A 26,577-nucleotide genomic window follows, 5' to 3' on the forward strand; every position below is an offset into this window, starting at 1 on the left:
ATAAAGATATAGGTGTATGTGGATATATGTTACAGAAATGATATATGTTTTTATATGATATGATCGTAATAAATGTTTATATGCCTCACTAAGTCTATGACTTAGCGTGTGATTATTTCACGCGTAGGTTTGGAAAGCGAAAAGAAAAGTGAAGAGGAACAAGACAGGTCAGTTCCCCTTACCAAATATCATATTAGAAATATAGATCGAATTGCATGTATTTTGTGAAATAGAATTTTAGTTGGCATGTAATAAAAAGGATTTTTATTGGATATGCTTTGACTGAATTTTGGAATGTTTTAAACGTATTTATATAAATATAAACGCATAGTAATGAACGGTTAAATTTTTACGAATTTTATGTACATTTTATGAAAATCACTGTAGTACTGTTTATGGCATTGTTCATTACTGTTCACGGAGCTGTTAATACCGTATTTTACTGTTCATAAATACATTTTTGCCTCACAATTTTATAACAAATATAATTGAACAATATATGATCGTATTTTCTTAATATAAGTTCAAATGTTATGTTATTTAGCAAGAATAAAGGTTTTGAAATGTCATTGTGACATCTCGGACTCGTATCCGGGTCGGATACGAGTTGGGGTGTGATAGTTTGAACTCAAAATTTTCAATTCTAAATATTGGGTAATCAACTAGGTACCAATTTTTGGGCGATGTGGGGTGATAATCCTTCCCCACGCGTAATAGACTCCCGAACCTATTTTCTAGTTTTTGTAGACCCTAAACTTGGTATTTTAATAAAAATAAAATGTTTTATTAAAATCACCCGATTTTTATAATGTCCGGATCGCACCTTAAAATGATTGGTGGAGACTCATAAATTTCAAAATCTTTTTAAAGAAAAAAACCCTTAAGTTGTACTAGTTTTTCCCCACCCGAGCAAAAAATGGAGTCGACAAGGTGAATAGAAAAATATTTATACTATAATAAGCTTGTAGAGTACTATGATGATTGGTAAAAAGTGAGTTTTTCGATTAATTTAAATTTGATTTAATATGATTCAATAAAATTTTAAATTATCACTCAATTAATTACTATCATAATAATAAAATTAGTCTTCAATCATTGTATAAATACTGGTCACTTTATTCTCTATTATTTTTAATATTTTAGTCTCCAAAGTTTTAATTATAAATCAAAATAGATCATATTAAATGAAAATTGTTAGTAAACTAACAATCAACATATATTGTTGACTTAAAATTTTTACATGTTGATTACGTGGTAAGTGCTATCATTTTTGGCGAAATGGTACATGTCACATCATAATTTTAAATGACGTGATATATGTCAAATCATCAATTAAATATATGTGAAAATATCATGTCAACAATACGTATTGATCGTTAGTTAACTAACGGTTTCTATCCAACAGTGACTATTTTAATCAAAAATTAAAATATAGTGGGTTAAAATATTTTTAAAAAAAAGAGACAAAGTAATCATTTATACAAATATTAGATACTAATTTTATCATTATACCTTAATTATTAAATTTAACTTTTTCAAAAAGTTTAATAATAATATAGATTAATGGGTTAATTGTATAAGGGTCAAAATTAGGGACTAGGGATTTTCATGTGATATTTTTCTCAATAGGTACCTAACAACAAGGCAGGTGGGAGGGGTCTTTCCCTATCATATTTTTTTTTTCAATTAAATTGTTAAGCCTATGTCATTTTTCTTTAATTAATCACTTGTATCTAATCTATTGATCAATTAATTCAAATCGGTAACTGCATAGGTAAGGGTGACTCATCCAACCCAATTTGCTCCATTTGCAATAGTTAGGGATTCCCTAACATTGTTTAAGGAATTTAGTGTTTCATCCCACTAAACCAACTGATTGTTGGTTCTATCATTTTAAACCTAGATAAATTAAAAGTATAATATTAAAATACATCTCGATCGAAGTCATTTGAATTTGAATTTTTTAATTTATTTTAATTTATAACATTTTAATTTTTTAAATAATTATTTTTTGAATAAAAATTATTAATTATCAATAATTATTATTATCGTGATACATATATATATATATATATATATATATATATATATATATTTAAATACTTTTGTAACACAACATAACATAAGCAAATATTTTTATTTAATTAATGTTACATGAATAAATATATTTTATTTAATTAATAACATTTAATAAGATGAAACCATCTACTTTATTTATACTTTATGGTCTCTTGAAAAATTATATATATATATATATATATATATATATATATATATATATATATATATATATATATAACTTAAATTATAAGATATCATAAAAATAAATTTGAATTAATGTAATAAATATATTCTTATAATATTTTATAATGTTAATTGTAATTTAAATAGTTTTATAAATATATGTAATTAATTTTAATAATAATTTGATTTAAATATTATTTTTATTAAAAATAGTTTAATGTATTAGTTAATCGGTGGACTTACTTTTCTAGAGATCTTAATTTGAGATTTATTAGTTATAATCTGTATTTTCTTTATTTTTTAAATAATAAGATAATGATACATGTTGTAATCTTATTGAATAATATTAATAAAAATCATTTTATTATATAATATTAATTAAATAAAAATTTACTTACATGACAATAAATAATTAATCAAACGTGTAACTAAATAATCAGACTTTAAAAAAATTTGATATTATATAAAACGTCGGCTCTAACTTTTTATTTAAATACCTCTTATTTTATTATTAGTTTTAAAATTAAATAAATTAAGGTAATATAATAAATGACCTCCGACAATAGACATTGTTTTGTTTAATCTCTTGCTATTAAAATTTACAAAGCGATCTCTAATTATGGAGTGTTGTTTTGTTGTGTCTCTAGCTATTAAAAGTTATAAAATGGTAGTATTTATATTTTCTAAATTCATTTTTTTTTATTAAAAAATTAATGGTCATATGATTTGAACGATAATTTGTTGATTAAGATATGATAAAATCATATTTTAATGATGTTTATTGACAACATTGTTGCTTTCAAACAATAGCTCGACGACATAATTTTTTAACCTCGACGATATAATTTAAACGGAAAATCGGTCCAAAACATATAACTCAAACAATTTCGAGATCAAATTTTATTATATCTCAATTAACAGGTTAATGTTCAACTTAGATAATCACCGATTTTTGATGGAAAATGATGAGTTTAAAACATATAAATAGTCATATGATTATTTTTTAACTTTTTAATAACTAAAGACCCAACAAAATGATATTTTATAATTATAAAATCATTTTATAATTTTTAATAATAAGAGTAATAAAAAAATATTTGGGTGAATATGTAAAGTATTCATATCCCCTCCACAAATGTATAAACCTGGTTCGTCAATGGTTGTCAGCAAACTTTGCCAAATAGTAGGAACCATACATTCTCTTCGCTGGACGACAAATACATTAGATTTCAATATAATATTCTTTTCTATATCCCCACCATCCTAAAGCTGACCAGCAACAACACTGTTTTCATCGTCTGTGGTCTTCACAGAGCTGCAAAATGGGTGGACTGAAAGAAAGATTCCAGGCTTTTATGAACAATAGATGGTTTTTGTTGTTGCGATGTGGATACAATCCTGTTCTGGAACTGACTATCTTTTTGGTAGCATATCGCCTGTGATCAAAACTTCTTTGAATTATAATCAAAGGCAGCTTTCCAAGTTGGATGTAGCTAAAGATCTTGGAGGCTGTGTTGGGTTTGTAGCAGGGAGCTTGTCTGAGATTTTGCCGGTGCTTTGCACAATCTTCTTGGTTATGGTGGGATTTGGTTGATTGTTTCTGGGAAAGCTCCAGTTTTGCCTCTGTGGGCTGTGAGTACCATCTTAAAGTTCCTTCTTTTACCATTGATCTGCAAGATTCTTCCTTTCTTTCTTTTCTTTTGGTTTAACCAGTCTCAGTATGCAGATGTGCGCCTTATTATTTGTGGGAGCCAATGCCCAGACCTACTTCAACACAGCTGTTCTTGTTTCTTGTGTGCAAAACTTCCCCAAGAGCAGGGGTCCAGTGGTGGGAATTCTAAAGGGATTTTCTGCTTTGAGTGGTGCAGTTTTGACTCAATATACACAGCCATTAATTTCCCAGATCAAGGATCTTTGATACTCATGCTTGCACTTGGACCATCAATGGTGATTATTACTTTTATGTTCATTATCAGACCTGTTGAAGGTCACAAACAAGGACATCCCTCTGATGGTTTGATTTTTGCACTTATTTATAGTGTGTGCCTCCTCCTCTTGGCTGCTTGCTTGATGGGAATCATAATTCTGGAAGATGTTGGTACCTTGAGCCACAATTTAGTCACAGTTTTTACTGTGATTTTGTTTGTTCTTATTTTCATTCCGATCGTATTAAGTTTTCGCGAAGAGCCTAGTGATCCTGACCAAGAGGTTCTTCTACCGAAGACCGAGCAATGAGAAACCGGGAACTCCGATCGGACTGCTCAAGAACATGAAGTAGTATGCAGTGAGGTTGCAGATGAAATGCCCGAGGAAGTAGGCTCACAGATAGCGGTAAGTGCGAAGAGGACGAGAGGTCCTCGGGTTGGGGAGGACTTTACCTTGATGTAGGCTTTGATCACAGCAGAATTTTGGCTTATCATGCTGTCTCTTCTATTAGGTTCAGGATCAGGGTTGACAGTGATGGATAATCTTGGTCAGATGAGCCAATCTCTGGTGTATGATAATACTCATATATTTGTATCTGTGATTAGCATTTGGAACTTTCTCGGTCGGATGGAGGTTTCGTCTCGGAGATTATTGTGAGGTATACAGAATGAAATGATTTGTCCCTGGATGCTGATAGCACCAGACATAAATTTTAATGCTGGTTTTGATTCGTTTTTGGTGTGACATTACCGTATAGGGATCATGCTTATCCAAGGCCTGCAGACAACGCTGTGGTGCAGCTCGTTATGGCCGTTGGCCATGTCTTCTTTGCCATGGGATGGCCTGGAGCAATGTATATCGACTTTGTTGATAAGGCTCTGCTATGTTGCTCACTGGGCGATTGTTCCAGCTACTGCCTCTTGAGTTATTTGGCTTGAAAAAGTTTGGGGCTCTCTACAATTTCCTCAATCTGGCTAATCCGGCAGGTACACTTATCTTCTCAAGTCTAATTGCCAGCAGTATCTATGACCGAGAAGCCGAGAAACAAGCTCATCAATATCATATGGAGCCACGGATACCGAGGTCGATTTTATCAGGAATGTTTGGCGTAGACGAACCACCGAAGTGCGAAGGCTCTATATGCCTCTTTCTGAGTTCCATGATAATGTCAGGATTTTGCATCATTGCAGCTGGTTTAAGCGTGATAATTGTATACCGTACTAAGACTGTTTTTGCTCATTTTTATGGAAAATCTCACACTTGATGTCGAGGACGAGATCGAGTGATCGAGGAGGGTTCTTCCATGAATACTTCGTTCCATTTTAAAGCTGGTGGCGTGGAAACCTATTCTAAAACCAGTTGCTGCTCTGTAATCTAGTTCAGTGCATGTGTTGATAATATTTAAAGAGCAGTTCTTAAGTTCAAAGTGTCAGTTTCATTCCATAAGGTGATTCTATGTACATGATACTAACGGGGTTATTAGTAGGGGTGTTCAAAATTACGCGATCCAGTATACCCGATCCGTTGACCTGATTAGGAAAACCTCTAATTGGTAGTTACTAAAACATTATCATCTCAAGAGAGAAAACTAAAACCAGATGCCAGAAACAGAGAGATATCAAATGAAACTGGACATTAAAATTGCCAAATTGGATACATCAAGTTTGTACACTTTCCTGGTACCAATCTGTAAGTTCTGGTTGCCATACAAAGACAAGGTACAAGATAGATATAGTTTCACGGAGTCGATCAGCAAACAGGATTACCATTTGTAGCATCATCGGCCGATGCGAGCACAAGTTCGGGTCGAAGTAGAATTCATATAAAGCTTGAGGAATGCTATGCTATGATATGAATGAATATGAAAAGATTGTATGATCCTTTCCAAGCCCCACGTTTTTCGTTTTTCCCTGGATGAAACTGAAACAAGCAACAAAATCAAGCTATGAATGTTGTGATTTATAGATCAAATTATGGTTTCTGTCCCTTTACTATTTTCAACTTGATTCCTTAGCCCAAATCATCCACACCATCAAAAGAGCCATCTTTGTCAACTGATTTCTTTTTACAGTGTTAGTGATTTTAGATTAAAAGATAACATACATGATAGTAGGAGAATCAAATTATGTCAAATTAAAGCCACAATTTAACCTAATTTGTAATGCTTTCGACTTTGAATCTTCATGCTCAAACTCGTTTTCTCCTGAAATGAAAGTCTCAGAAGTAATAATTACTGTATAATTTGTTTTGTTTTGTTTTAGTTCTAAAAAAAATCAAAAGATAACCCCTTTTCCAGCAATTGGAAGCTAAAAAAAATCCCTATAAAAGAAGCCGAAAAACACAATTAAATAAGCGAAAGAAAAATTGAATCTTGGTTCCACGTTGCCTGACGATAACAGCGCCGGGTTTGGCCACCTGGTCACCGTAGATTTTGACGACGAGTCGTTGACCCTTGGAATCGCGACCGTTTTTAGTACTACCGGCACCCTTTTTGTGCGCCGATTCGATGGAGAGAGGGAACGGAAATTTGCTCGGGAAGGAAACGGTTTCCGTTTTGGGAATGGAGCCTCTCACTTCGCCTTTCAAAAACGACGAATTGGAGCTTGATGATAAAGAAAGACCCCTAAATGTACCTACCAAACTGAAGATCATTGTTGCAGTCGCCATTTGCGAAGAGGATGAATGAAAAAGGAAGAGGAGGAGAGGTTGGAAAAGGAGGGTGAAGGCGTATCGTTAACTGAATGAACATTGAGTCCAGAACCATTGGACTACTTGGGCATTAGCCCATTTGATTTAACAAATCATTTATTATATATGCCGGAAAAATTTGATAATAAATTTGATAAAAGTTGCGACTGTAGTAGTCATATAAGTGAATGAACACGAAAGAAGATATGTTTATGTCCATTCATTTAATTTTATCTGAATAATTTTAAGGTTTATATTTTCTTTAATTGATTTGGGTATTTTTTATATGGGTTTAAAATTAATTGGGTTTTAAAATATTAATGAGCTGAAGGGTAAAAATTTATTAGGTCTTAATATTTTAAACGAGTCTAAAGATTGGACTGAATATAAATGAACGAATATAAATGAACGAACGTAAACGAACATATTTTCAAACCTTCACAAACGTAAATAAACATAAAATCTTATTTATGTTCGCTAGTGTAATAAATAAACGAACTTTCAGCCGAACAATTCGTTTAATGTTTGGTTCGTTTACATGTCTAGACTATAGGGACTGGAAAGGTTATTTTACTATTGTTGATAGGTTAGCAATTACTAGGAGATGCAAATAATTTGATAGTAATTTTATTGTTATTTTGTTATTCATTGTTTATTTTGAAATTTATTTGAAATGATTAAATTGATAAAAACATATAAATTTCAAAAATAAAATTATATAAAATATTCCTAAACAGTTAACATGTTCAGAAGGAGTGGAACGCAGCCTAGTTTTTGGTTATAATTTGGGGCCTCCATCAGTGAAGTAAAACTACACACCAATAATCAATTCCGCCCGGAAAGCAAAATGGTTAACAACAACCTATACACAAATACAATACCATTTCATGACCTCAGTTACTAAAGATGAACATTTCCATTTATATCTTTTGTGGAACTGTACCGATTCGACCTTCAATTGAAATGAACCGTGGTCCTCTATACACTGTCAGCCTACAAAGAGAGACATACTGAAAACGGACGATCGGACGGTAAAAGGTGGTGGATCGAAGAAAATAAATCCGAACAGTTTTTGGCCTCTTTACGGCGATCGGGATTTGTGATCAACGTTCCGAACGGTGAAAAGTTACGCAAGGCCAACACGAACAACTTACTGAAAAATCAAGACGATCAGACGGTAGACGGAGGCGGATCGGAGAAACTTAATCCAAACGGTTTTTCGTCTTTTTACAACGAACGGAACTGATTTATGCAAAACCGACTTTAGATCCAAGATGAAGAGGCCAAGACGGACTTCCCGGTGAAATTTGGTAACCATTAGTCACCAGTGACGGTGTCGACGACGACACGATGTTGCGACGACGGTGGCCAGCAACTAATTTATGTTATGTATTTTTAAAATAATTTTTGTTTAGTCCCTGAACTTTTATGCATATTTTCATTCCAGCATCTGAATATATGTATTTTCTTGATTTTGACACTTTAATTTCTGTTATTTTATTTTAGTCACTTAAGTTTCCGTTTTTACTATTTATGTCCTTTAAATTTATATTTTAACTGTTTTAGTCTTTTAAGCTTATGCTCTTACCATTTTTAATTAATTTGAAGCAAATTATTAATATTTAATAAATAGATCATATTTGAACTTGATATTTGATTCAGGATTTCCACCATTACGACAACATGTAAACGAAACAATATTAATTTTGGGCGCTGTGGGGTGCTAATCCTTCCCCGCGTGTAACCGACTCCGTAACCCGTTTTAATCGAATCTTTGGTAAACGCATACCAATTTTTGTCTTAAAAACGATTTTTCTTAAAATTGTTTTTAAAAGACGTTTTAGGTATTCGACCTACCTAACCTAAAAGTTGATGGTGACTCTATCCAATTTTATCCAATTTAATTCAAAATCACCCATTTTTCAAAATTAAAAGTCGTAGCTGTTTTTAAAACAATATTTAATTGTTCCCACCTAAAATCGGTTATGACACTAAAGTTTATAGATACCATGCAAAGCTCAGGCAATAGCTAGTCCACAGTTGGAAAAAGATGGACTTCTTAGGTTATAGGAAGATGACCACATTATATATTGCCTTGAAGCACTCATGTAATCATAAAGCATTGCATTACATATATAATTACCTTTCCGAGCCGTACAATTTTCGGAGAAGCCCAGTCTGTCGATAACAGTAGAAGGATCAGCAACTCTTACACCACTGTCAACGACAAAATCAAGACCCTGAAGTGGAAATAGAGCTCAAATGTGAGGAAAACTTATTCAGAATAGTACTGATGGAAGTTTGAAGTACAACTCTGAGTATCCGTTCTGCTTATAAACAAAAGATTCGGAGGGTAAACTGTTGAGTAGCAGCAGATAAGGCCTAAGCAACAAGTGCTATGAAACAAAATATATAATTTATTTCAGTCCATTTTATTTTCACTTCAAATTATATTTGCATGACATATGACATGTGAACTTGATATTAACAACCAAAAGTAAAATATTCTAGGTAGCCCATTAAAAAGCGATCCGAGAAAGATTACAGCTCTCCAAGTGTAATTTGTCGGGAAAGTAAAAGCTACTGCCGTAGCTGAAGGTGAAATTTTAACATTGAAAGATTAATTGAACCAGGGAGATTCATACCTCTGGTCCATATATATCAGCTATCACAACTGGGTCTATCATCCACTCATTTTCTTTTGGCCACTTGACACTGCCAAAAGGGAACAAGAAATTAAGTATAGAACCATAAAGAACATGTTTTTAACCATGTTTGTATATGTTGAACTGTAGCAGATTTTTCTACTTTGGGTAATAAAATTCTGCAATTATCCAAAAAAGAAGTCATACTGAACATCAGGAATACAAAAGAGCAGGTCCATTAATGTTTGCATGATCAATACACACTTGAAACCAACCTTGTGGATATTAAAGGTGCATCCATCTTTTCTAATATTGCTAGACATATAGCATCATTAGGCATACGAACACCAACATTTTTCCTTGCAGCATATTTTGCTGTTGTAGTGCCATACCTCACACACTGTTTTGGCAACTCTTTGCTTGCAGTTAAGATGAAAGTATACCGTTTCACAGAAATTTTGTTGCAAGTTAAAAACATATTCAGAAAAAATGTTGTGGAACCTATTTCTCATGTAAATATTCCACTTCATGACCCTGCAATCTAACATGCAGACATGCAAGGTAAACGGATTTAGCCAAAAAGCTCATACAGTCATTAAAGTTTCTGGTCGAAATTCCACTACGATGTTTTCATTTATTACCCCTTGTGTTAACAACAAATAACAAATCACTTCTTCTATTCTAGCTCTGTAATGCCACAGAAGTGTACTTAAGGTTCCTTCAGCTAACCATAATTAAGAATAGGACAAAGAGAATTCTTACAGGCCCAGGCAAGCATTGCTTAACAGCTCGAAAAATATTTGCATGACCTTGGCCATCACCACGAGGGAACCCTGTTGTATAGGTGTCAATGTCTCGAAGAGAGCGACATAAGATGCTAAGTGGCTGCATAAAAGCCATAAGCAGTAAAACAACATAACAAAGCAAAAGTTATATGCATGAAAAAATAGATACTTCTCTTTCACCCAAAAGCTATTAATCAATAGAGAATAACTCAAAGTTACTATCATGTTGATAAAGTATTCAAATTTACCTTGGAAGGTTCGATATTTTTTTATTCTGCAATAAGAGAACATACAACAGCTTTTATCAGCTAAAAATTGAATTTAGGCAAATGTTTAAACCTAAAAAATTAGTACAAAAAGGGAAATTTTCTACCTGAAACCTACCTACGAAGACGTTCGATGGCTGAATGGCTTTTCAAATGACAAACTATTGCATACCTGGATATGAACATCAAATTCAAATTAAGAAAATTCAAAAGAAGCTGTAAGTTTCAGTTTGATCCTTAATTTTCATTTTTTTTCTAATTGCTTCAAGTTGAAAAAATAATCATACCTACAAATACTAACTGTAACACATTCAAATATAGCAATTGATTCAGTCAAAGTAAAGTATGTAAATTTGAAGTTTTAATAAAAAAAATTTTACATCCAAACATGATTTTCGCTTCCATAAACAAAAATGAAAAAGCAATAATGATCGAAGAGCACTTACACAGTATCAGTTGGAATAACACCAACAGCTCCTTGGTTTAAAAGTTCAATTACAGGTTCAAGTTTCCAGTTTTCTGTTCCTGACGGATCAACTTCCACGTAAACCAAATCATCCACTTGCCAATTTCATTTTCTTTATTTTCTTTGGCATTTAACTTTGCACAAATATTATCAAATTGAGAAGAAACTGGACCTTGGACAATCGAGGAGCAGAGTATTTGAGACGCTTCGGACTCCTTTTGGCGGCCATAGCTAAGACTCGAAGCCTACTGGGTTTAGCATCATCGAGACTGACACGGGCGGGAGACCGCACCAGGCGCGGCGGTACGACTGCGAAAGAGTGGCGAAAGGAAAGCGAGTGAGTTGACTCGGAACTGAACAGTTTCATTCCCGCCATTTGAGGATCGAGCTCTGTAGTTTTATGTGGAATTGGGAAGAGCTATCAGAAAGCAATCAAGAATGAGATAAACTGTTGTTTTGTTCGCATTTGATTCCCATTTGTTCTTTAATGGTTTGGTAAAAGTATCTTTTAGGTTCCTAATATTCTGAAATCGGATAACTTAGTCCTCAAAAAAGAAAGTACTACTCCATTTCGAAACTAAACTATAAGAATAATAAATTATGATTTATAGTGTTTACTTTTTCTATTTATTTTATGTAATTTTGATTAATTTAATAATAAATTTATTTTTCATATTTATATATTATGTTAATTTAATTTTAATTTTAACAAATCTAATTTATATTATGGTTTACATTGATTTATTCAAGTGATAAACAATTTAATATCGCTCAAGCAAGTTCTCGAGTTTGAGTTCTTGTGTATATATAAAAAATTCCTGCTAGAGACTCACCCATCAAAGTCAAGTGTGCGACGCGAGTTAATCCTAATTAATCAAGGCGAAGCCTTGGAACTGGGAGAGCAATCCAACAAAATTCAACCTTCACTTAGGGTTAAATATATAATTGATTTTTTTGCATCATATGTCTCCAAACTATAACCATCATTTTAAATTGGTCCTTAGACTTTGGAATATTCTAATCTTATCCCTAAACTATGACTCTCATTCTAATTAGTCCTTAAACTTTTGAACATTTCTAATTTCATCCATAAACTATGAATTTCATTCTATATTAATCCCCAAACTTTTGAATATTCTAAACCATAGTTTGACTTAAATTTTATTATTTTGAACATATAGTAATATAACATGGCCTAACTATTTATTTACAAAGGATGTGATTACTATATGCATATAGTTTGGGATGAAATTAAAATATTCAAAAAGTTTAGGGATTAATTTAGAATGAAATTTATAGTTTAGGGATGAAAATAAAATATTAAAAAGTTTAAGGATTAATCTAGAATGATAATCATAGTTTAAGGATGAAATTAAAATATTTAAAAATTTAGGGACCAATTTAAAATGAATGCTATACTTTGAGGACATATGATGTAATTAATTCTTTATAATTATATCAACCAAAATCAAGTAAATTAAATAGATAATTTTTAATAATTAGTATATTGATTTTTAATTTTTAAATTTAGGTCTTTCACTCTTTTTTTTATTTATTTATATATATATATCATGTTGATTATAATATTATAAATATATATAATTAAATTGAAATAAAAATTTAAATAATACTCAATTCAATTTTTATAAATTTAAAATTTAAAAAAAATTTGAGTTATAAAATAAAACTTATTAAATTCACCCACTTAAAATTTTCTGATTGGATGATATACTCAGGTCTAAATTAAATAATGTTATATTTCCCATAGATAAGAAAGCACTTTACGCTCAGTAGTACAACTCAGTGGCATTTGTCAACTCCATTGTCAAGCTTGCCAAACTTGGGAATCAACTTTTTTCTGTGGATTCCATGAAGAAGACACCATGAATCAAACGCCACAGAAAAACCAAAAAAAAACCCATAAAATGCTGTTTTTTTAATCAAAAAGCAAAGGTTATCTTCATTGTCCAAGTGGGTCCTACTTGCATATGATGGTTGGCCTCTTCCATTGGTAATGGTAGCCTCCTCATCACCCAATCATCTTCTTTCTGGGGGCAACTAAACTAAAAGCCAACACACAGTGTTTCTACATATAGCCGGCTCAGCTTGATAGAATTGCAGAAGGGAAGGCTGTGAAAAATGCCGGGAATAAAGGGACCTTCTGATTATTCACAACCGCCACGCCATCCTTGTCTTCAAATCAACTCCAAGGCAAGTTCTTTTAGTTGTTTAATCACTCGCTTTGCATCTGATTATTGGATTTCATTTGTTTTTATGTCAATTTTATCTAGAGAAAGGAGGTTTCATATGTGTTATGTGAATATATATATATATATATATATATATATATATATATATATATATATATTTCTTCTTGGGTTCCAAATACATCTGATTCGTTGGTATATAATGTTCCAGCTTTGATTTCATTTTTGAAAAAATGGGTATCCAAATTGCTAATCAAGATGTTTCTTTGTCTGTTGAATTGAATTGGGCATGATCCAAATCGAGGGGTGTTGGAAATGCAGTTGTGCCCTTGGAAATTTCAAATTTCTATGTAGTTTAGATATCTTTTTTGTATTTTCAGTCGATGTTCTATTTCCTAAATTCCCTAAATTTTTAATATAAATTCCTACGTTTGTCATCCCTGACATAAAATAATACATTCGTCCCTGATCTAAATATGCTTGCTTTAACCCAAAAGTATATGCCTTTTTACCCTTTTTAAGTTTCCATTTGCAAATAATTAGTTGTAGAATATGTATTTATTGATTCCAGTTTCACTGTGTAATCCACTTGGTATTGGCATCTTTGATCTAGGAGCCCTTCAACGCTGAGCCGCCGCGTTCTGCTTTAGTTTCCTCTTATGTGACTCCGGTGGATTTGTTCTACAAGAGAAATCATGGACCAATCCCAGTAGTTGATGACATAGAGAGGTTATATACTCTGTCCTCTTATTCCATGCTAGCTTATATTAGAACATTTTTTATGCCATTTATCTTGATGTGGATCCTTACTGAGTTTCATACATGTTTCGGAAATGTAGATATTGTACCGATATAACTGGCTTAATTCAAACTCCAAAAAAGCTGTATATGAGAGATATCAGGTGAGTGATAGCATTGCCGATTACAATCCAAGAAATAAATGTACATTTTAGAAATTTCATCTTGCATGAATCCGGTTTATTCTCTAGTTTCTTCCCTTATTTTATTCTTCAATATGTTAACTTGGTCTGTTTTTCAAACAATGTACTGAGAATTTTCTTTAACGACTAACAGGATGCTGCCGAAATACAACGTGACTGCCATTTTACGGGTAAGTTTCTTCAACGTATTTTCTGCTGATTTATGTGGCACTGCAATTGTTGCATTTGTTCACTGATCTGGCTTTGATGTTTTATTCAGTGTGCAGGTAATAGGAGGACTGCCATGAGCAAAACCCAAAAAGTGAGTGGAGTTGGCTGGGATGTTTCTGCTATAGGGAATGGTTTGTTTTGTCGATCTCCGACTTGCAATTAGTTTTCCGAACTTATATTTCACGTGTATGCATGTGCACTCTTCACGTCGGTGTACAGAATTATGAATGAACTAGAGTATGCTTATTTCCTTAGGATTTCTATTGATTTCCCTCCCATAATCTATGTATATGTTCATACTGTTCTGTAAATTTAGTGTACATAACCACATCTCAAATGTCATTATAGATGTGATGTTATATTCGAGTCTATATCGTATTTCTGACCTTTCAGCTGTCTGGGGTGGTGCCAAACTGGCTGATGTACTTGAGCTTGTCGGGATACCAAAGTTGACAAATAGCACCAAGTCCGGTGGAAAACACGTCGAATTTGTGAGCGTTGATAAGTGTAGGGTAGTAAGTTGGTCTATTGAATTTCGTCGTCAAAGCTTCTGCTGTTAGATGACTTTTTTTTCTTTCAATAGGAGAACATAACCTCATATTTTGCCTGTTTTGTTTTAAATAAATGTAGGAGGAGAATGGAGGCCCATACAAGGCATCAATTCCACTTAGTCAAGCCACTAACCCTGAAGCAGATGTTTTACTTGCTTACGAGATGAATGGAGAGGTAAGAAAAACTTGCTTCCTATGGTATACTTTTGCCTGGACTTGATGATCATCGACATTGCAATGCTCGAGTTGATGAAATCGATACTTATATTAGTTCAATTGAACATTCTTTTTCTCATGATGTCCCACTGGGTTTCTCTGACATGAAGAATTGTTCTGTTTTCATACTGAAGCCTCTCAACAGGGATCACGGTTACCCGTTGAGAGTAATTGTTCCCGGTGTTATAGGTGCACGTTCTGTCAAGTGGCTCGATTCTATCAACATAATAGCAGAAGAATGCCAGGTTGAAGGGAGGCTTTATCTTTATGTTTAAATTGATTTATCATTTTCCACATTGTTATCTGATTGAGTTCCATTTTACTACCTCATAGAGCTTCTTCGTGCAAAAGGATTACAAGATGTTTCCACCATCCGTGGATTGGGATATCATCTATTGGTCTACCAGGCGGCCACAAATGGATTTCCCGATTCAGGTTTTACTAGTTTTCGATTAAATTAGTCTAGTCCTATATGTAAATTGCATGTGAATTGCTTGAAGGACGTGTACTTCAATCTTTTAGCCTAGGTTTCCTTGTAAGCTGTATAACAATGTGTCAAGATCCAGACAAGCTGTTTTCATATTTAAATAAGTATTGTTTTGGCTAAACTAATAAAAAAGCCCTTAGTTGGAAAAAAAAGATGAGAGAGAGTGTCAGAGAGAAAATTGGAGAGAGAGAGAGTACCTTAGGTTTTCAGTCCTCCGGTGAGGATTGGACGGTGTTTGTGGATAATCTGAGCAAAAGAGTCTCTTGGAAAACAGTGAAGGAAATTTTTCAACAACAGGGTCGTGTACTGCGAGTTTTCATCCCGAGTAGTTCTAGCAAACCAAACTATAGTAATCATACGTTTGCTTTCGTTCAGTTTGCAAAGGAGGAAGGATTGAAGAAGGCGGTGGAAAATGTCAATGGTATTTGGATTGATGGAAAGAAAATATATGTTGGGGTAGCTAAGTATAAGAAGCAGAGACCTCGCCAAGTGGACAACAGAAATTTCATACGGGAAGAAGATACGTTGTATAAGGGAGGATATTGGAGAAGAAAAGTTGATAATGAGTCCTTTAATCGATTGAGAGATGAAAGATCATATAAGGATGCGTTAGTCTCCAATGTTGGGCTGAGGGAAGATCAGGTGAGCAAAGAAAATAGGATGGGGATTCCTAGGAAGAAATCGGGGCTGAGGAACTTGTGGGAGATGCACATTCCCTCAGATGAATCGGATTGGGTGAAAAGATCATTGACAGGGATCATTAAAACACACTTTGATTTGGAGCTAGTGATGAAGGGTCTGGCGAGTGATGGGATCAAAGTCAAGTTAGCCAAATGGGGTTATGCAAGAAACTCTTGCATTTTAACTTTTGCTTCAGTGGAGGAATTAAAGGAGGCGTGGTCTAGTAGATTGGAGATATTATCATTTTGGTTTGAATGGCTTGATATGCTTCTGAATGAGGAAGGCTTACCGATGTCATTTTGCTTGGTTGAATTAGTTGGAGTTCCGTTATTATGTTGGAATGTCCTGTTTCTGGAAAAACTTGTTTCAAGGTGGGGGAAGCTGATTTGTATTCAAGATTTGACGGCTAGAAGAGAGGCTATGGTGGTTGCAAGGACATTGTTGAGGGTGGCCAGTCCTTTTGATATACCGGAAACAGTTACACTTGGATCGTATGGGAGATCTTATTTGGTTAAAATTAATGTGGGCTCAGTTTTTTTGAAACAGAATGGTTTTTCAGCAGTGAATTCAGCGGTGGACGGCGGCGGAGCGTACAGGGAAGTTGCAGCATCAGAGGAGGAAGATGATCGGTACTCAGGAGGGGTTGGTAGGTCAGACATATTAGCTGAGGATACTACAGGTAGAGTCGACACGTGGTTGGAAGGGGATGTATGTAATGTTGCGGCTGGTGGTTGTGAGGATCAACATTTAATGGGGCAGGTAGATGAAGGTCAACCCAGTGGAGAAAGGGTGTCAGAACTACTAGAGGAAAATTTGAATTTAAGAGGGGAATATCTGGGCCTCGGGTTGAGGAATAATATATGTTATAGTAGTGAAAAAGCATAGTCAGAAGACTTTAGTGAGCCCACCCCAATTAATACAAGACTCTCTCCAACTGGGCCAGCTATGAACTTAATAGAATTGGGCTATGGTAAACAGATAGATCCTCGGGTGGACATTCCAAGTGATCTTCAGCAGACTGATTTGGAGAAATCAAACTTGCAGATTTTGGTTCCTGCTAAGCTTGACTCTATTTTAAAAAGGAATACTGGAGAATCAAATGTCAGAATTCAGTCACATTGTAGAGGGCTTTCTAAAAATAATAATTCTGAAGGGATAGAGGAAGAAGCTGAACTGGACAAAGAAGTTAGAAGTATAGAGGAAACAGAGGTGGAAAGGGAACTCGTACCAGTCCAAAAGGTTGGAATTCAGGTGTTGGGAGCCAATCAGGAGTCTGTCACAAATGGTTTAAGGAGTTGGAGTCCTCTGAACCTCTTGTCTGGAAGTTTGTGTGGTAGGAACGTCCCAGTAGGAAGGTGGAAAAGAGGATCTGTATCTAGAGTATATAGAAGATCTAGGGTAAGAAAGGTGTTGCATAATCCGAGCAGAAAAGATGAGGGACTTAAAATAAGGGAGTTGGTTGTTCAAAATAGGAATATTCTAATCCCTAGTTTGAGCAGACAATCATATCTAAATTCCTTAGTGGAAGGGGTCAATTCCATTAATGAGGAATTTGGTGTTCCTCAGATTTCAGAAGTGGGTATTGCTCAACATTCAGGGAATGTAGAAGAGTTCTCTACTAGATATATACATGGTTCTATGCCAGGGAGAGTGAGTAGAAGTAGGAGAAGGCTTTTGATCAGAGAAGCTTTGGATGTGGTTAGTTTCCCTACTGTTTATTCTTCAACATTCTCGTTGTTCTTGGAGGAGTCTTTGGCTACATAGGAAGTCAGCAAAATACTGGGGATATCTTTTAAAGAGGGGAAGAAGGCTTTTCTAGACAAAATTATAAATTTTGAGGAGGGATTGGCCGAAAGTAAGGAACGGGAGAATTCAGGAGATTAGTATTCTTCTGTTGACTAGCTTAAAGGTTTTGGTGTTGAATTTTTCTTTATGATAAATGTCAACATAATTTCATGGAATGTAAGGGGTTTTGGAAAAAAGGAAAAATCAAGAGTTGTAGCTAATTTGGTGAAGAGGAATAAGCCGAACTTTCTTCTAATTCAAGAAACCAAACTAGAAAGTGTTTCTTTGGCTTTAAGAAGAAGGATAGGGGGAGTTTTCTTAAAGGAGGTATTGTTGTTCCAGTAGTGGGATCTGCAGGTGGATTAATGATTATGCGGAATGAAAATGATTTTGTAGTCTCGAACAGCCTCTTAAATGGCAGATTCATAGCAGTATTTGGGAAGTTCAGAAATTCAAGTGAAGAGTGTGTGATTATAAATGTTTATGGACCATCAATTGAAGCAGAAAAGAAAGATTTTTTCAGGGAACTGTTGGAGTTTGTGTCTGCTCAAAATTTGTTAGTGTGTATCGGGGGAGATTTTAATGTGTATCTCGATCCGGATGAGAAGTTGGGCAAGTCCCAAAACTGGCATTCTATTGATTTATTTAGAAACTTCTTACAGCAATCAAACTTAATTGATCTCCCTATGGTGGGAGGAAAGTATACTTGGTGTAATAATAGAGAAGACTCTACGTGGGAAAGACTCGACAAGTTCTTAATCTCTGGGAGGTTTCTGACTTGTTTTCCGAATGTAGTGCAAAGACTTTTGCCTAGATCCTTATCTGACCATAATCCAGTTTCACTAGAGGATAAAGTCGTTAATTAGGGTCCTAAACCATTCAGATTTTTTAATTATCTATTAGAGGAGGAAGGATTTGAGGAATTGGTTAAATCTTCCATGGTTGTTATGAGGGGGAGAAATAACAGAAGGGGAATCTTCAACATCTTACAAGGAACAAAAACATCAATCAGAAAATGGTCTAGCACTAAATTTTTTGGGATTTCTGAGTCGATTTATGATTTAGAAAGGTGTATTAATGAATTGGATTGTAAAGCTCAAGGTGGAATTCTCTCGAAGCAAGAGTGGGATCAATTAAGGGAGTGTAGAACTAATCTCTGGAGGTTGTATAGAATCGAAGAAAGCATTTGGTTTCAGAAGTCAAGGACTAGATGGATTAAAGACGGGGATAGAAACACAAGGTTTTTCCATCTGTCTGCACTGAACAGAAGCAAAAGAAATGAAATTTTAAGCTTGAAGATAAATGGGAATGTGGTTTCAGATCCTCAACAGTTAAAGTTACATATTTCAGAATTTTTTAAGGCAGCCTACAACTCCAATTCAACAATGGAAGTGGAGGACTTAGTTCTGGAATTTGCTAAGCTGTCAGGGGAACAGTCTAACAAACTTGAAGAGCAATTCTTAGAACAGGAAATTTGGCAGGCTATAGCTTCATCAGACAACTCTAAAGCTCCAGGACCAGATGGTTTCACAATGGGTTTCTTTAAAAAATGTTGGTCAAGCTTAAAGGAACATGTGTTGAATTTTTTTTGAAGATTTCTATTTTGGAAGGAAATGGGAGCATGGTGTAAATCATGCTTTTATCACACTTATTCCGAAGAAGCTAAATCCGGACAGTGTAGAGGAGTTTAGACCAATCAGCCTTGTAGGCAGTTTATACAAAATCATCTCTAAAGTTTTATCGAAGAGAATGAGTTGTTGTGTTGGTGATATTATTAGTCAATCTCAGTTTGCTTTTATACCGGGGAGACAACTGTTGGATTGTGCTTTTATAGCAAATGAAGGGATTGATTACTAGAGAAAACAAGGGTTACAAGGGGTTGTCTTCAAAGTAGATTTTCGTAGAGCTTATGATTCTGTGGAATGGCCAATTTTATTCAGAGTAATGTCAGAGATGGGTTTTGGCAAGAGATGGTTGTCGTGGATATCTCAGGTGTATATCAACAGCTTCAATCTCGATTCTTGTAAATGGGTCTCCCTCGGAAGAGTTTCCTATGACCAAAGGACTTAGGCAAGGGTGCAGTTTATCTCCGTTACTGTTTAACATTGTAGGTGAGCTACTTCATTTGATGATAACTAAAGCAGTAGACAGGGATCTGTTTCAAGGCTTTGTTATTGGGAAATCTGAAAACTCTGTTCGGTTGTCACATCTCTAATTTGCCGATGACTTGATCATTTTCTGTCAAGCTTTTCTCTCCCAGATTAAAAATGTCAAGAGAGTGTTGAGGATTTTTAGTATTATGACAGGGTTGCATCTAAATCTAGCTAAGAGAAAGTTGTTTGGTATTAATGTGGAAGAGGAAGTTTTAACAGAGTGGGCATTAGCAGTGGGCTGTTCAGTGGGTTTTTCCAACAGATTACTTGGGACTTCCTCTCGTGCTAAGAAAAACTCAGAGCTCTATGGGATCCAGTTTTCAAGAATTTTAGCTCCAAACTTGCCGGCTGGAAAGCTTCTTGTCTCTCTTTGGCTGGCAGGACAGTTTTATTGAAGTCGGTGCTAACTTCCTTACCAATATTATTGGTAAGAAGCTCAATTCATTAATGGCCAGATTTCTATGGGGGTAATGAGGAAAAAAGGAGGATACACTGGGTTAATTGGAAATCAGTTTGCAAGCCTATGAATTATGGTGGTCTTGGTGTTCTTGATGTGAATCTTTCTAATCGGGCTCTTTTGGGAAAATGGGTGTGGAAGTTTGCCAATGAAAATAATACTTTGTGGAAAAGTGTGTTATGTTGCAGACACAAGGTTAGTTGTAATTCCATGTTTATTAGCAAGGTGTTTACGACCAAATCTTCTTGGATTATGAGAGGTATTGCTAACAATTTCTTGAAGAATGACTCGGAGGGTGAATGTATCAGATTACACTCTAAGTTGAAAGTGGGGAATGGAAAGTCTATTTCATTTTGGACAGATACATGGGCTGATGAGTTTCCTTTAAAAAATCTTTTCCCTAGAATGTATGTGCTGTCTACAAACAGATGGGGTAAGGTTGCTGAGTTTGGCTGTTTTGATTCGAATGGTTGGGTGTGGAACGTCGAAACCAGAAGGAATTTGTGTGACTGGGAATTGGAGCAGTGGCTGGAATTGATGACAAAACTGAATGACTTTAAACTGACAGAATCAGTAGAAGACTTTCTTTCCTGGTCTGCAAGTGGAGATGGAATGTTTTCAGTAAAATCTTGCAGAAATGTACTCGGGAAGGTGTCGGGGGGTTCTGATATGTGGTTAAAAGGGGTGTGGCAGGGATTATCTCCTCCTCGTGTTGAAGCTTTCCTGTGGCAACTAGCTCATCAGAAAGTGGCAGTGAGAGAAGAATTGGTGAAAAGAGGAATGCAGCTAGGGGATGAAATTATTTGTCCGTTTTGTAAGGAACAAGTGGAATCAGTGCAACATTTATTTATTTCGTGTGTTGTAGTTTGGGAACTATGGTATAAGCTAGTAAGCTTTTGGGATATAGCTTTGGTACTTCCAAAGGACCCACCTTCTTTGCTCAGCTCTAGGGGTGAACTGAGGGGGGAAATCGTTGATTTGGAAATTTATTCCTGGAGTAGTATTTTGGTCGATTTGGAAAGCTAGGAACGCAATGGTGTTCGAAGGTTCTCCCCTTGATAGGATGTCTCTGTTTTTTATTGCTAGATTCAAGTTATCTAAATGGTTTCTAGCCAAGTACCCTAAGTTTCCTATTCAGGAGGATGTACTGATTGGTGATCCATCTCTTGCAGACGGTATTAAGGCTCTTAATCCTAAGAATGTTCAGGTGATTCGCTGGGTCCCACCCCCTGTTGATTTTTTGAAGATGAATGTTGATGGAGCTGTTAGACTTGATGGCAAAAATGGAGGTATAAGAGGTATTTTGAGAGACTGGAACAGCAACTCTCTTCTGAATTTTTCAGAAAATATAGGTCAAGGTCCCCCCCAGGTTGCTGAGTTAAAGGCTATTAAGAGAGGAATTGAAATCTATATGTCTTTTTGTTGGGTTACTGTTAGAAGGTTGATTGTGGAAAGTGACTGTAAGTCGGCTGTGGAATGGATATTGACCCCAACTTTGGCCCCTGTTTTTATCTTACCTTTAGTTAAGGAGATTTCATCACTCATCTCGGATAGGGTGCACTCAGTTAGATGGATTCCAAGGACGTGTAATGGGGAGGCTGATAGTTTAGCAAAGATGGGAATTGGTTGATTGTTAGGCATTATTAGTGGGTTTTATTGTTTGAGTTTTTTGGTTTTTGGTTGTTACTTGAGTGGTTAAGTATGTTGTGTTTTTCAGATTGGAGTTTTTGTTAAACATTATGTAAGTTCGTATGAGTAATAAAAGTTTTAAGGCACTCTTCCTCCCTCTGCAGATTAAGGAGCTGATTATCAGGCTCCGTTAATCAAGGAGGAGGTTTTTAATGAGGCCTATTATTCCTATCAAAAATAAAATAAAAAAGCCCTTAACTTTACCACTTCATTTAAATAAACCCTTATACCTTTTTAATACACTTCAATAAGACCTTAACCCTTTTAACTTGTATTCTAACAAGCCCTCGACCTTAAACTTATACCCAAATAAGCCCCTAAAATAGCATTTTTTCAAAATTCAAACCTAGTGAGAGAAGCTCCTTGGTTCAAGGTGCTTTTTGTTTTTTTCATCCATCATTTCATCTCATCTCAACCATCACCGCCCGCCATCTTTATACATTGCGTTCGCCGTCTACTGTACAACGTCTGCCGTCTACAGTCCGACTTCCGCCTCCGCCGCCACATTCCGTCATCCGTTCGCCGCCATTTTTACCCAGAAAGATCGTTCCTCACTCTGATTTCATTTTTGAGATTAGATTTACGAGAAAATAATCCATTCGGCGCAGATCTAAACGCCGTCCTTCACAGACTTCGCCTCCGGCCGCATAGGTCACACGTCATATCACCGGGCTCGTACAATCGCGATTCCCATCTATCCTAGTCGCTGCCTTTCTCCGTTTCTCTGCCTTTTTGACCGGCTAAGATCCGACAGTCGGACTCTCTTCATCATTTCCGTCCTTCTCTTCTTCATCGGCATCACATATTTCACGATCTGTTTTATTCTACGGTTTCGTTGAAGTCACAGCATATTTTCGCCGGACTAGCGCCGGATTTCTTGTCAGGTCACTGGGTTTTCATTATGGAGGGTGTTGGAATCGATCCTTGTCACCAACAGACCCATCGGTCCATGCTCCTCCACCATCCGCAGCATTGTCTTCTCAATATCTCATCATTCTCATCAAGACAAGGTTCGTACTATCTTCATTTCGTCTGCCTGAAGATTCAAAGAGAGAGCTGCAAAATTTGTTGAGATGGCTCCCTGGTTTTGAAGTCTCGCAAGTATAAGGGTGAAAAGCTAAGGCTTTTGCTCTTTTCTCTAATGTCAAATTGCAGTTGCTGCCAAGGTTGCCCTTCAGGAGATGGTTTTCGATATCAAGTTGAAGTCTTTTTTGCATATTGAGATGGCAAAGAAGAATCTGGTTGTTAAAAGAGGAATAGGTAGAGAATATTATCCTGTTCCTCCTGTTTTGCCAGTGTCGAATTCAGCTCCAGTAGCGTTTCCAAGTTTTCATGTGCCTGATATTTCTGGGGGTTGTGTTGAAAAGTCTGATGCAAATATGACATCGGATTATCTTCTTCTCTTAGAGGAGACAAAAGGCAGGAAAGAATTCTTTAGTTCGGGTATCTCCAGCTCTTCCTATCGTTGATATTGAAGACGGAACCAAGGAGAGCGACATGAAGGCCTCTCCTTTTAAAAGTTTCCCGAAGTTTCGAGGAGGAGAAGAATGGGTTCCAAAATTTGTCGAAGGATGGTCATCCAAGAATCGGAAATGGGTCATAAATGGTTGTTCACGATTTTTATCGAAAACCTTCCAGAGACATCCATTGGAAGAGACTTGGGTCTATTTTTGGCACACATGGTCAAGTTATTGATGCCTTCATTCCTAAAAAAGAAAATCGAAAGGGGTTCGTTTTGGGTTTATTCGCTATGCAAACATTGAAGAAACCAGGATAGCGATATCTAAGATGAATGGTAATTATATTTACGGTTGCAAAGTTAGAGTCTCTCTGGCTAAATATAAACCCCGATAGTTTCTGGAGGAAGGCCTTGACAGTTGTTCATAGTAAGTCTAGGAGAGATGTACTCCGAGGAATAAACTCTTTAAAGTTGAGGGCGTAGTGGACGATGATAAACTACAAGTGTTGAGCAATTGTCTTGTGGGATGGTGCAAGAATTTTATTAAAATTGGTATCTTGCTAACCAAATACAAGCAAAAGGATTAGCTGGTTTCGCGCTGATGAGAGCTGCTGGTAATGTAATTCTCATGGTTTTTAAAGACTCTGATTCGATGAGAAGCGTGAAGGATGATAAGTTAGAGATGCTGCAGAATGGTTTTCCAGAGTGGAAACTTGGTCAGAGAGCCTATTGGTGGAGTGCAGGCGCGTGGGGTGTTGGTTTGCGAAGGTATCCCTTTTCACGCTGGAATTGGGATACTTTCAAAAACATCACAACTAAGTGGGGCAAGTTAATACAATTGACAACAGTTGTGAGTTTCCATCGTCCTTTGATAGGGCTAAAAATTCAAATACTCACAAATGATAAAGGGAGAATTGATGAGTGTTGGAGTTGAAGGTCGGTGATAATTCATTCAATGTCTTGGTGCATGAAGTTGATCCTTCCTTCAAACCTAATTCTTGGGTCCCTGAAGATTGCGATATTTCATTTGATCTTATTCCTCCTATTGGATTGTGATGTTTCGGCAGCAGTATTCAGAGGTGTTTTCTAGTTTGGGGTTGTAATTGTTGATTTTTATTTGGCTATGTTTCTTATATCTTGAGGTGTTTTTTAGAGATAGGTTTGTCTTAGGTCGTTTGTTTGAAGATAAGATTTCTAGGTTTTTGGTTTGTAATGGCATATATTCCCGTATGAGGGATCGGTCTTACCAATTGTACTTGGTTTACTATTTAATAAAATTGAGGTACTTTTTCTCCCTTCAATGTTCTTCAACATACTCCTAAGTATGTGGAAGAATACGAAGGGAGTTTTTAATGAGACCTCCAACTTCTATCAAAAAAAATAAGCCCCTAACCTTTAATTTGTACCTCAAAGAACCCTCAAAATAAATCAACCTTCCACTTACAAATAAGGGCTTTCTTATGTAAAAATCAAAGGATAAGGACCTATCTAGCTGTCAAGCTTATTTTTAATATTGTAGCCATAAATTTTCTTTTACAAACTCAATTTGCTCGAATGTCCTGACTAATATTAGTTTCGTTGCTGGTTGACAGTCTGTGATTTGTTCTTTAGAAGAAGTGCAGTCGATTAAACCTGGAAAGGTTTGTTCTCTTTGCAATCACCAGTTTATATAGGTGTTAGTATGTAAACATGATTATAGTCCTTCCATTATGGATTGACTAGCCTTTATTTCAGTCATGTTTCACTTGGCTTGCTTGACTTTAGAACTATTCCCACTTTTACAAAGGTTCTTGTTTATACTTGAGATAATTGTCCGACTCGAATACACCAGCAGTAGGGTTTTTTGAACTCCGCAACTGGATTTAAAAGGTTGGTGTGACCATTTATGTATTTACTGAAATGGTCGATTATTTAGTATTAAATAGACGCAGAGATCATATGAATCTGCCGATGGTATATAAAGTAATCTTGTTATATCGAAGTTTTGCCTGCTTGTGAGAGACTTTGGCTATTTTGATTCACATGTATCTGCTAGGAGAAAGCTTTTCCCTTGTTCTAAATCCGGGCCAATCGACACAAATGTACTCTTTGTTTTTTATCTTCAAAGTTGACCTCGTGCAAGTTTAGTCTCAATCAATGACCCCTTTCCTCTACTGTTATGTTAAACGTTGTTAACCGTGGTTCCCCTGCGATTCGAATGCTACTCGAAGTTACTTGTATTGTAAGCTGTCAAATGTTATGCAGAAACAATTAGTGGATATGCAGCGTCTGGAGGGGGCCGAGGAATCGAGAGAGTAGATGTGTCTATTGATGGTGGCAAAACCTGGTTAGAAGCCTCAAGATTTCATAAAATCAGGATCCCTTACAGATCAGATCACGAAAGTAGTGACAAATGGGCATGGGTGTTTTTTGAGATCACAGTTGATATCCCACGCGGTACTCAGGTCGTCGCCAAAGCGGTACGTTGTTTCATTTTACCATGTTAGAATGCAGAGTGCACCGGCTAATATTCGATCATCAGTTATATTTTCTATTCGTGGTTCTTGTAAATGTGTGATCGAAAGTCGCCATTTTGCAAGGGCGTCTCTGGAAGTCATTCCGAGAGAAATTATGCAACAACATATTCATTGCCCTTATTTAATACAATAATCTCTAGTCTCTGAAGTTCCATCATATGTTCATGGAACTTGTTTGATATAAGAACCCTAGGAACTTACTTAC

General features: G+C 35.6%; 2 protein-coding genes and 2 pseudogenes across 4 annotated transcripts; 2 read left to right on the forward strand and 2 right to left on the reverse strand.

The window, feature by feature from the left end:
* The first annotated feature begins 3,566 nt into the window (after window positions 1–3,566).
* LOC120136532 lies at window positions 3,567–5,786 on the forward strand (annotated as a pseudogene).
* On the reverse strand, window positions 5,785–6,901 carry LOC120136533 (50S ribosomal protein L27, chloroplastic-like). Its single transcript, XM_039152534.1, has 2 exons — window positions 6,541–6,901; window positions 5,785–6,090 (listed from the first exon to the last, which is right to left on the reverse strand). The coding sequence occupies exons 1-2, from the start codon at window positions 6,835–6,837 to the stop codon at window positions 6,010–6,012; spliced, it is 378 nt and encodes a 125-aa protein (XP_039008465.1). The 5' UTR covers window positions 6,838–6,901; the 3' UTR covers window positions 5,785–6,009.
* Window positions 6,902–8,876: 1,975 nt separating this feature from the next.
* On the reverse strand, window positions 8,877–11,460 carry LOC120136496 (annotated as a pseudogene).
* Window positions 11,461–13,094: 1,634 nt separating this feature from the next.
* On the forward strand, window positions 13,095–26,286 carry LOC120136540 (sulfite oxidase-like). 3 transcript variants are annotated; one of them, XM_039152537.1, is made up of 11 exons: window positions 13,095–13,231; window positions 13,841–13,956; window positions 14,067–14,129; window positions 14,302–14,338; window positions 14,428–14,509; window positions 14,772–14,893; window positions 15,009–15,104; window positions 15,280–15,390; window positions 15,479–15,580; window positions 25,449–25,496; window positions 26,101–26,286. In XM_039152537.1, the coding sequence occupies exons 1-11, from the start codon at window positions 13,160–13,162 to the stop codon at window positions 26,152–26,154; spliced, it is 903 nt and encodes a 300-aa protein (XP_039008468.1). In that variant the 5' UTR covers window positions 13,095–13,159; the 3' UTR covers window positions 26,155–26,286. The 3 variants fall into 3 exon arrangements, with proteins under 3 accessions (XP_039008468.1, XP_039008469.1, XP_039008470.1); XM_039152538.1 differs by having other exon boundaries at window positions 14,772–14,890; XM_039152539.1 differs by lacking the exon at window positions 25,449–25,496 and having other exon boundaries at window positions 26,101–26,285.
* The last annotated feature ends 291 nt before the right edge of the window (window positions 26,287–26,577 follow it).

The sequence above is a fragment of the Hibiscus syriacus genome, unplaced genomic scaffold, assembly GCF_006381635.1.
Source record: "Hibiscus syriacus cultivar Baekdansim isolate YM2019G1 unplaced genomic scaffold, ASM638163v2 tig00110633_pilon, whole genome shotgun sequence".
NCBI classification, from domain to species: Eukaryota; Viridiplantae; Streptophyta; class Magnoliopsida; order Malvales; family Malvaceae; genus Hibiscus; species Hibiscus syriacus.

Coding starts and splice junctions, on each gene's coding strand:
- LOC120136533 (XM_039152534.1), bottom strand. CDS start 6,837: ATGGCGACTGCAACAATGATCTTCAGTTTGGTAGGTACATTTAGGGGT. Junction 6,091..6,540: donor TCAGGCAACGTGGAACCAAG/ATTCAATTTTTC, acceptor TGCTTGTTTCAG/TTTCATCCAGGGAAAAACGA.
- LOC120136540 (XM_039152537.1), top strand. CDS start 13,160: ATGCCGGGAATAAAGGGACCTTCTGATTATTCACAACCGCCACGCCAT. Junction 13,232..13,840: donor GTCTTCAAATCAACTCCAAG/GCAAGTTCTTTT, acceptor TCTTTGATCTAG/GAGCCCTTCAACGCTGAGCC. Junction 15,391..15,478: donor TAATAGCAGAAGAATGCCAG/GTTGAAGGGAGG, acceptor ACTACCTCATAG/AGCTTCTTCGTGCAAAAGGA.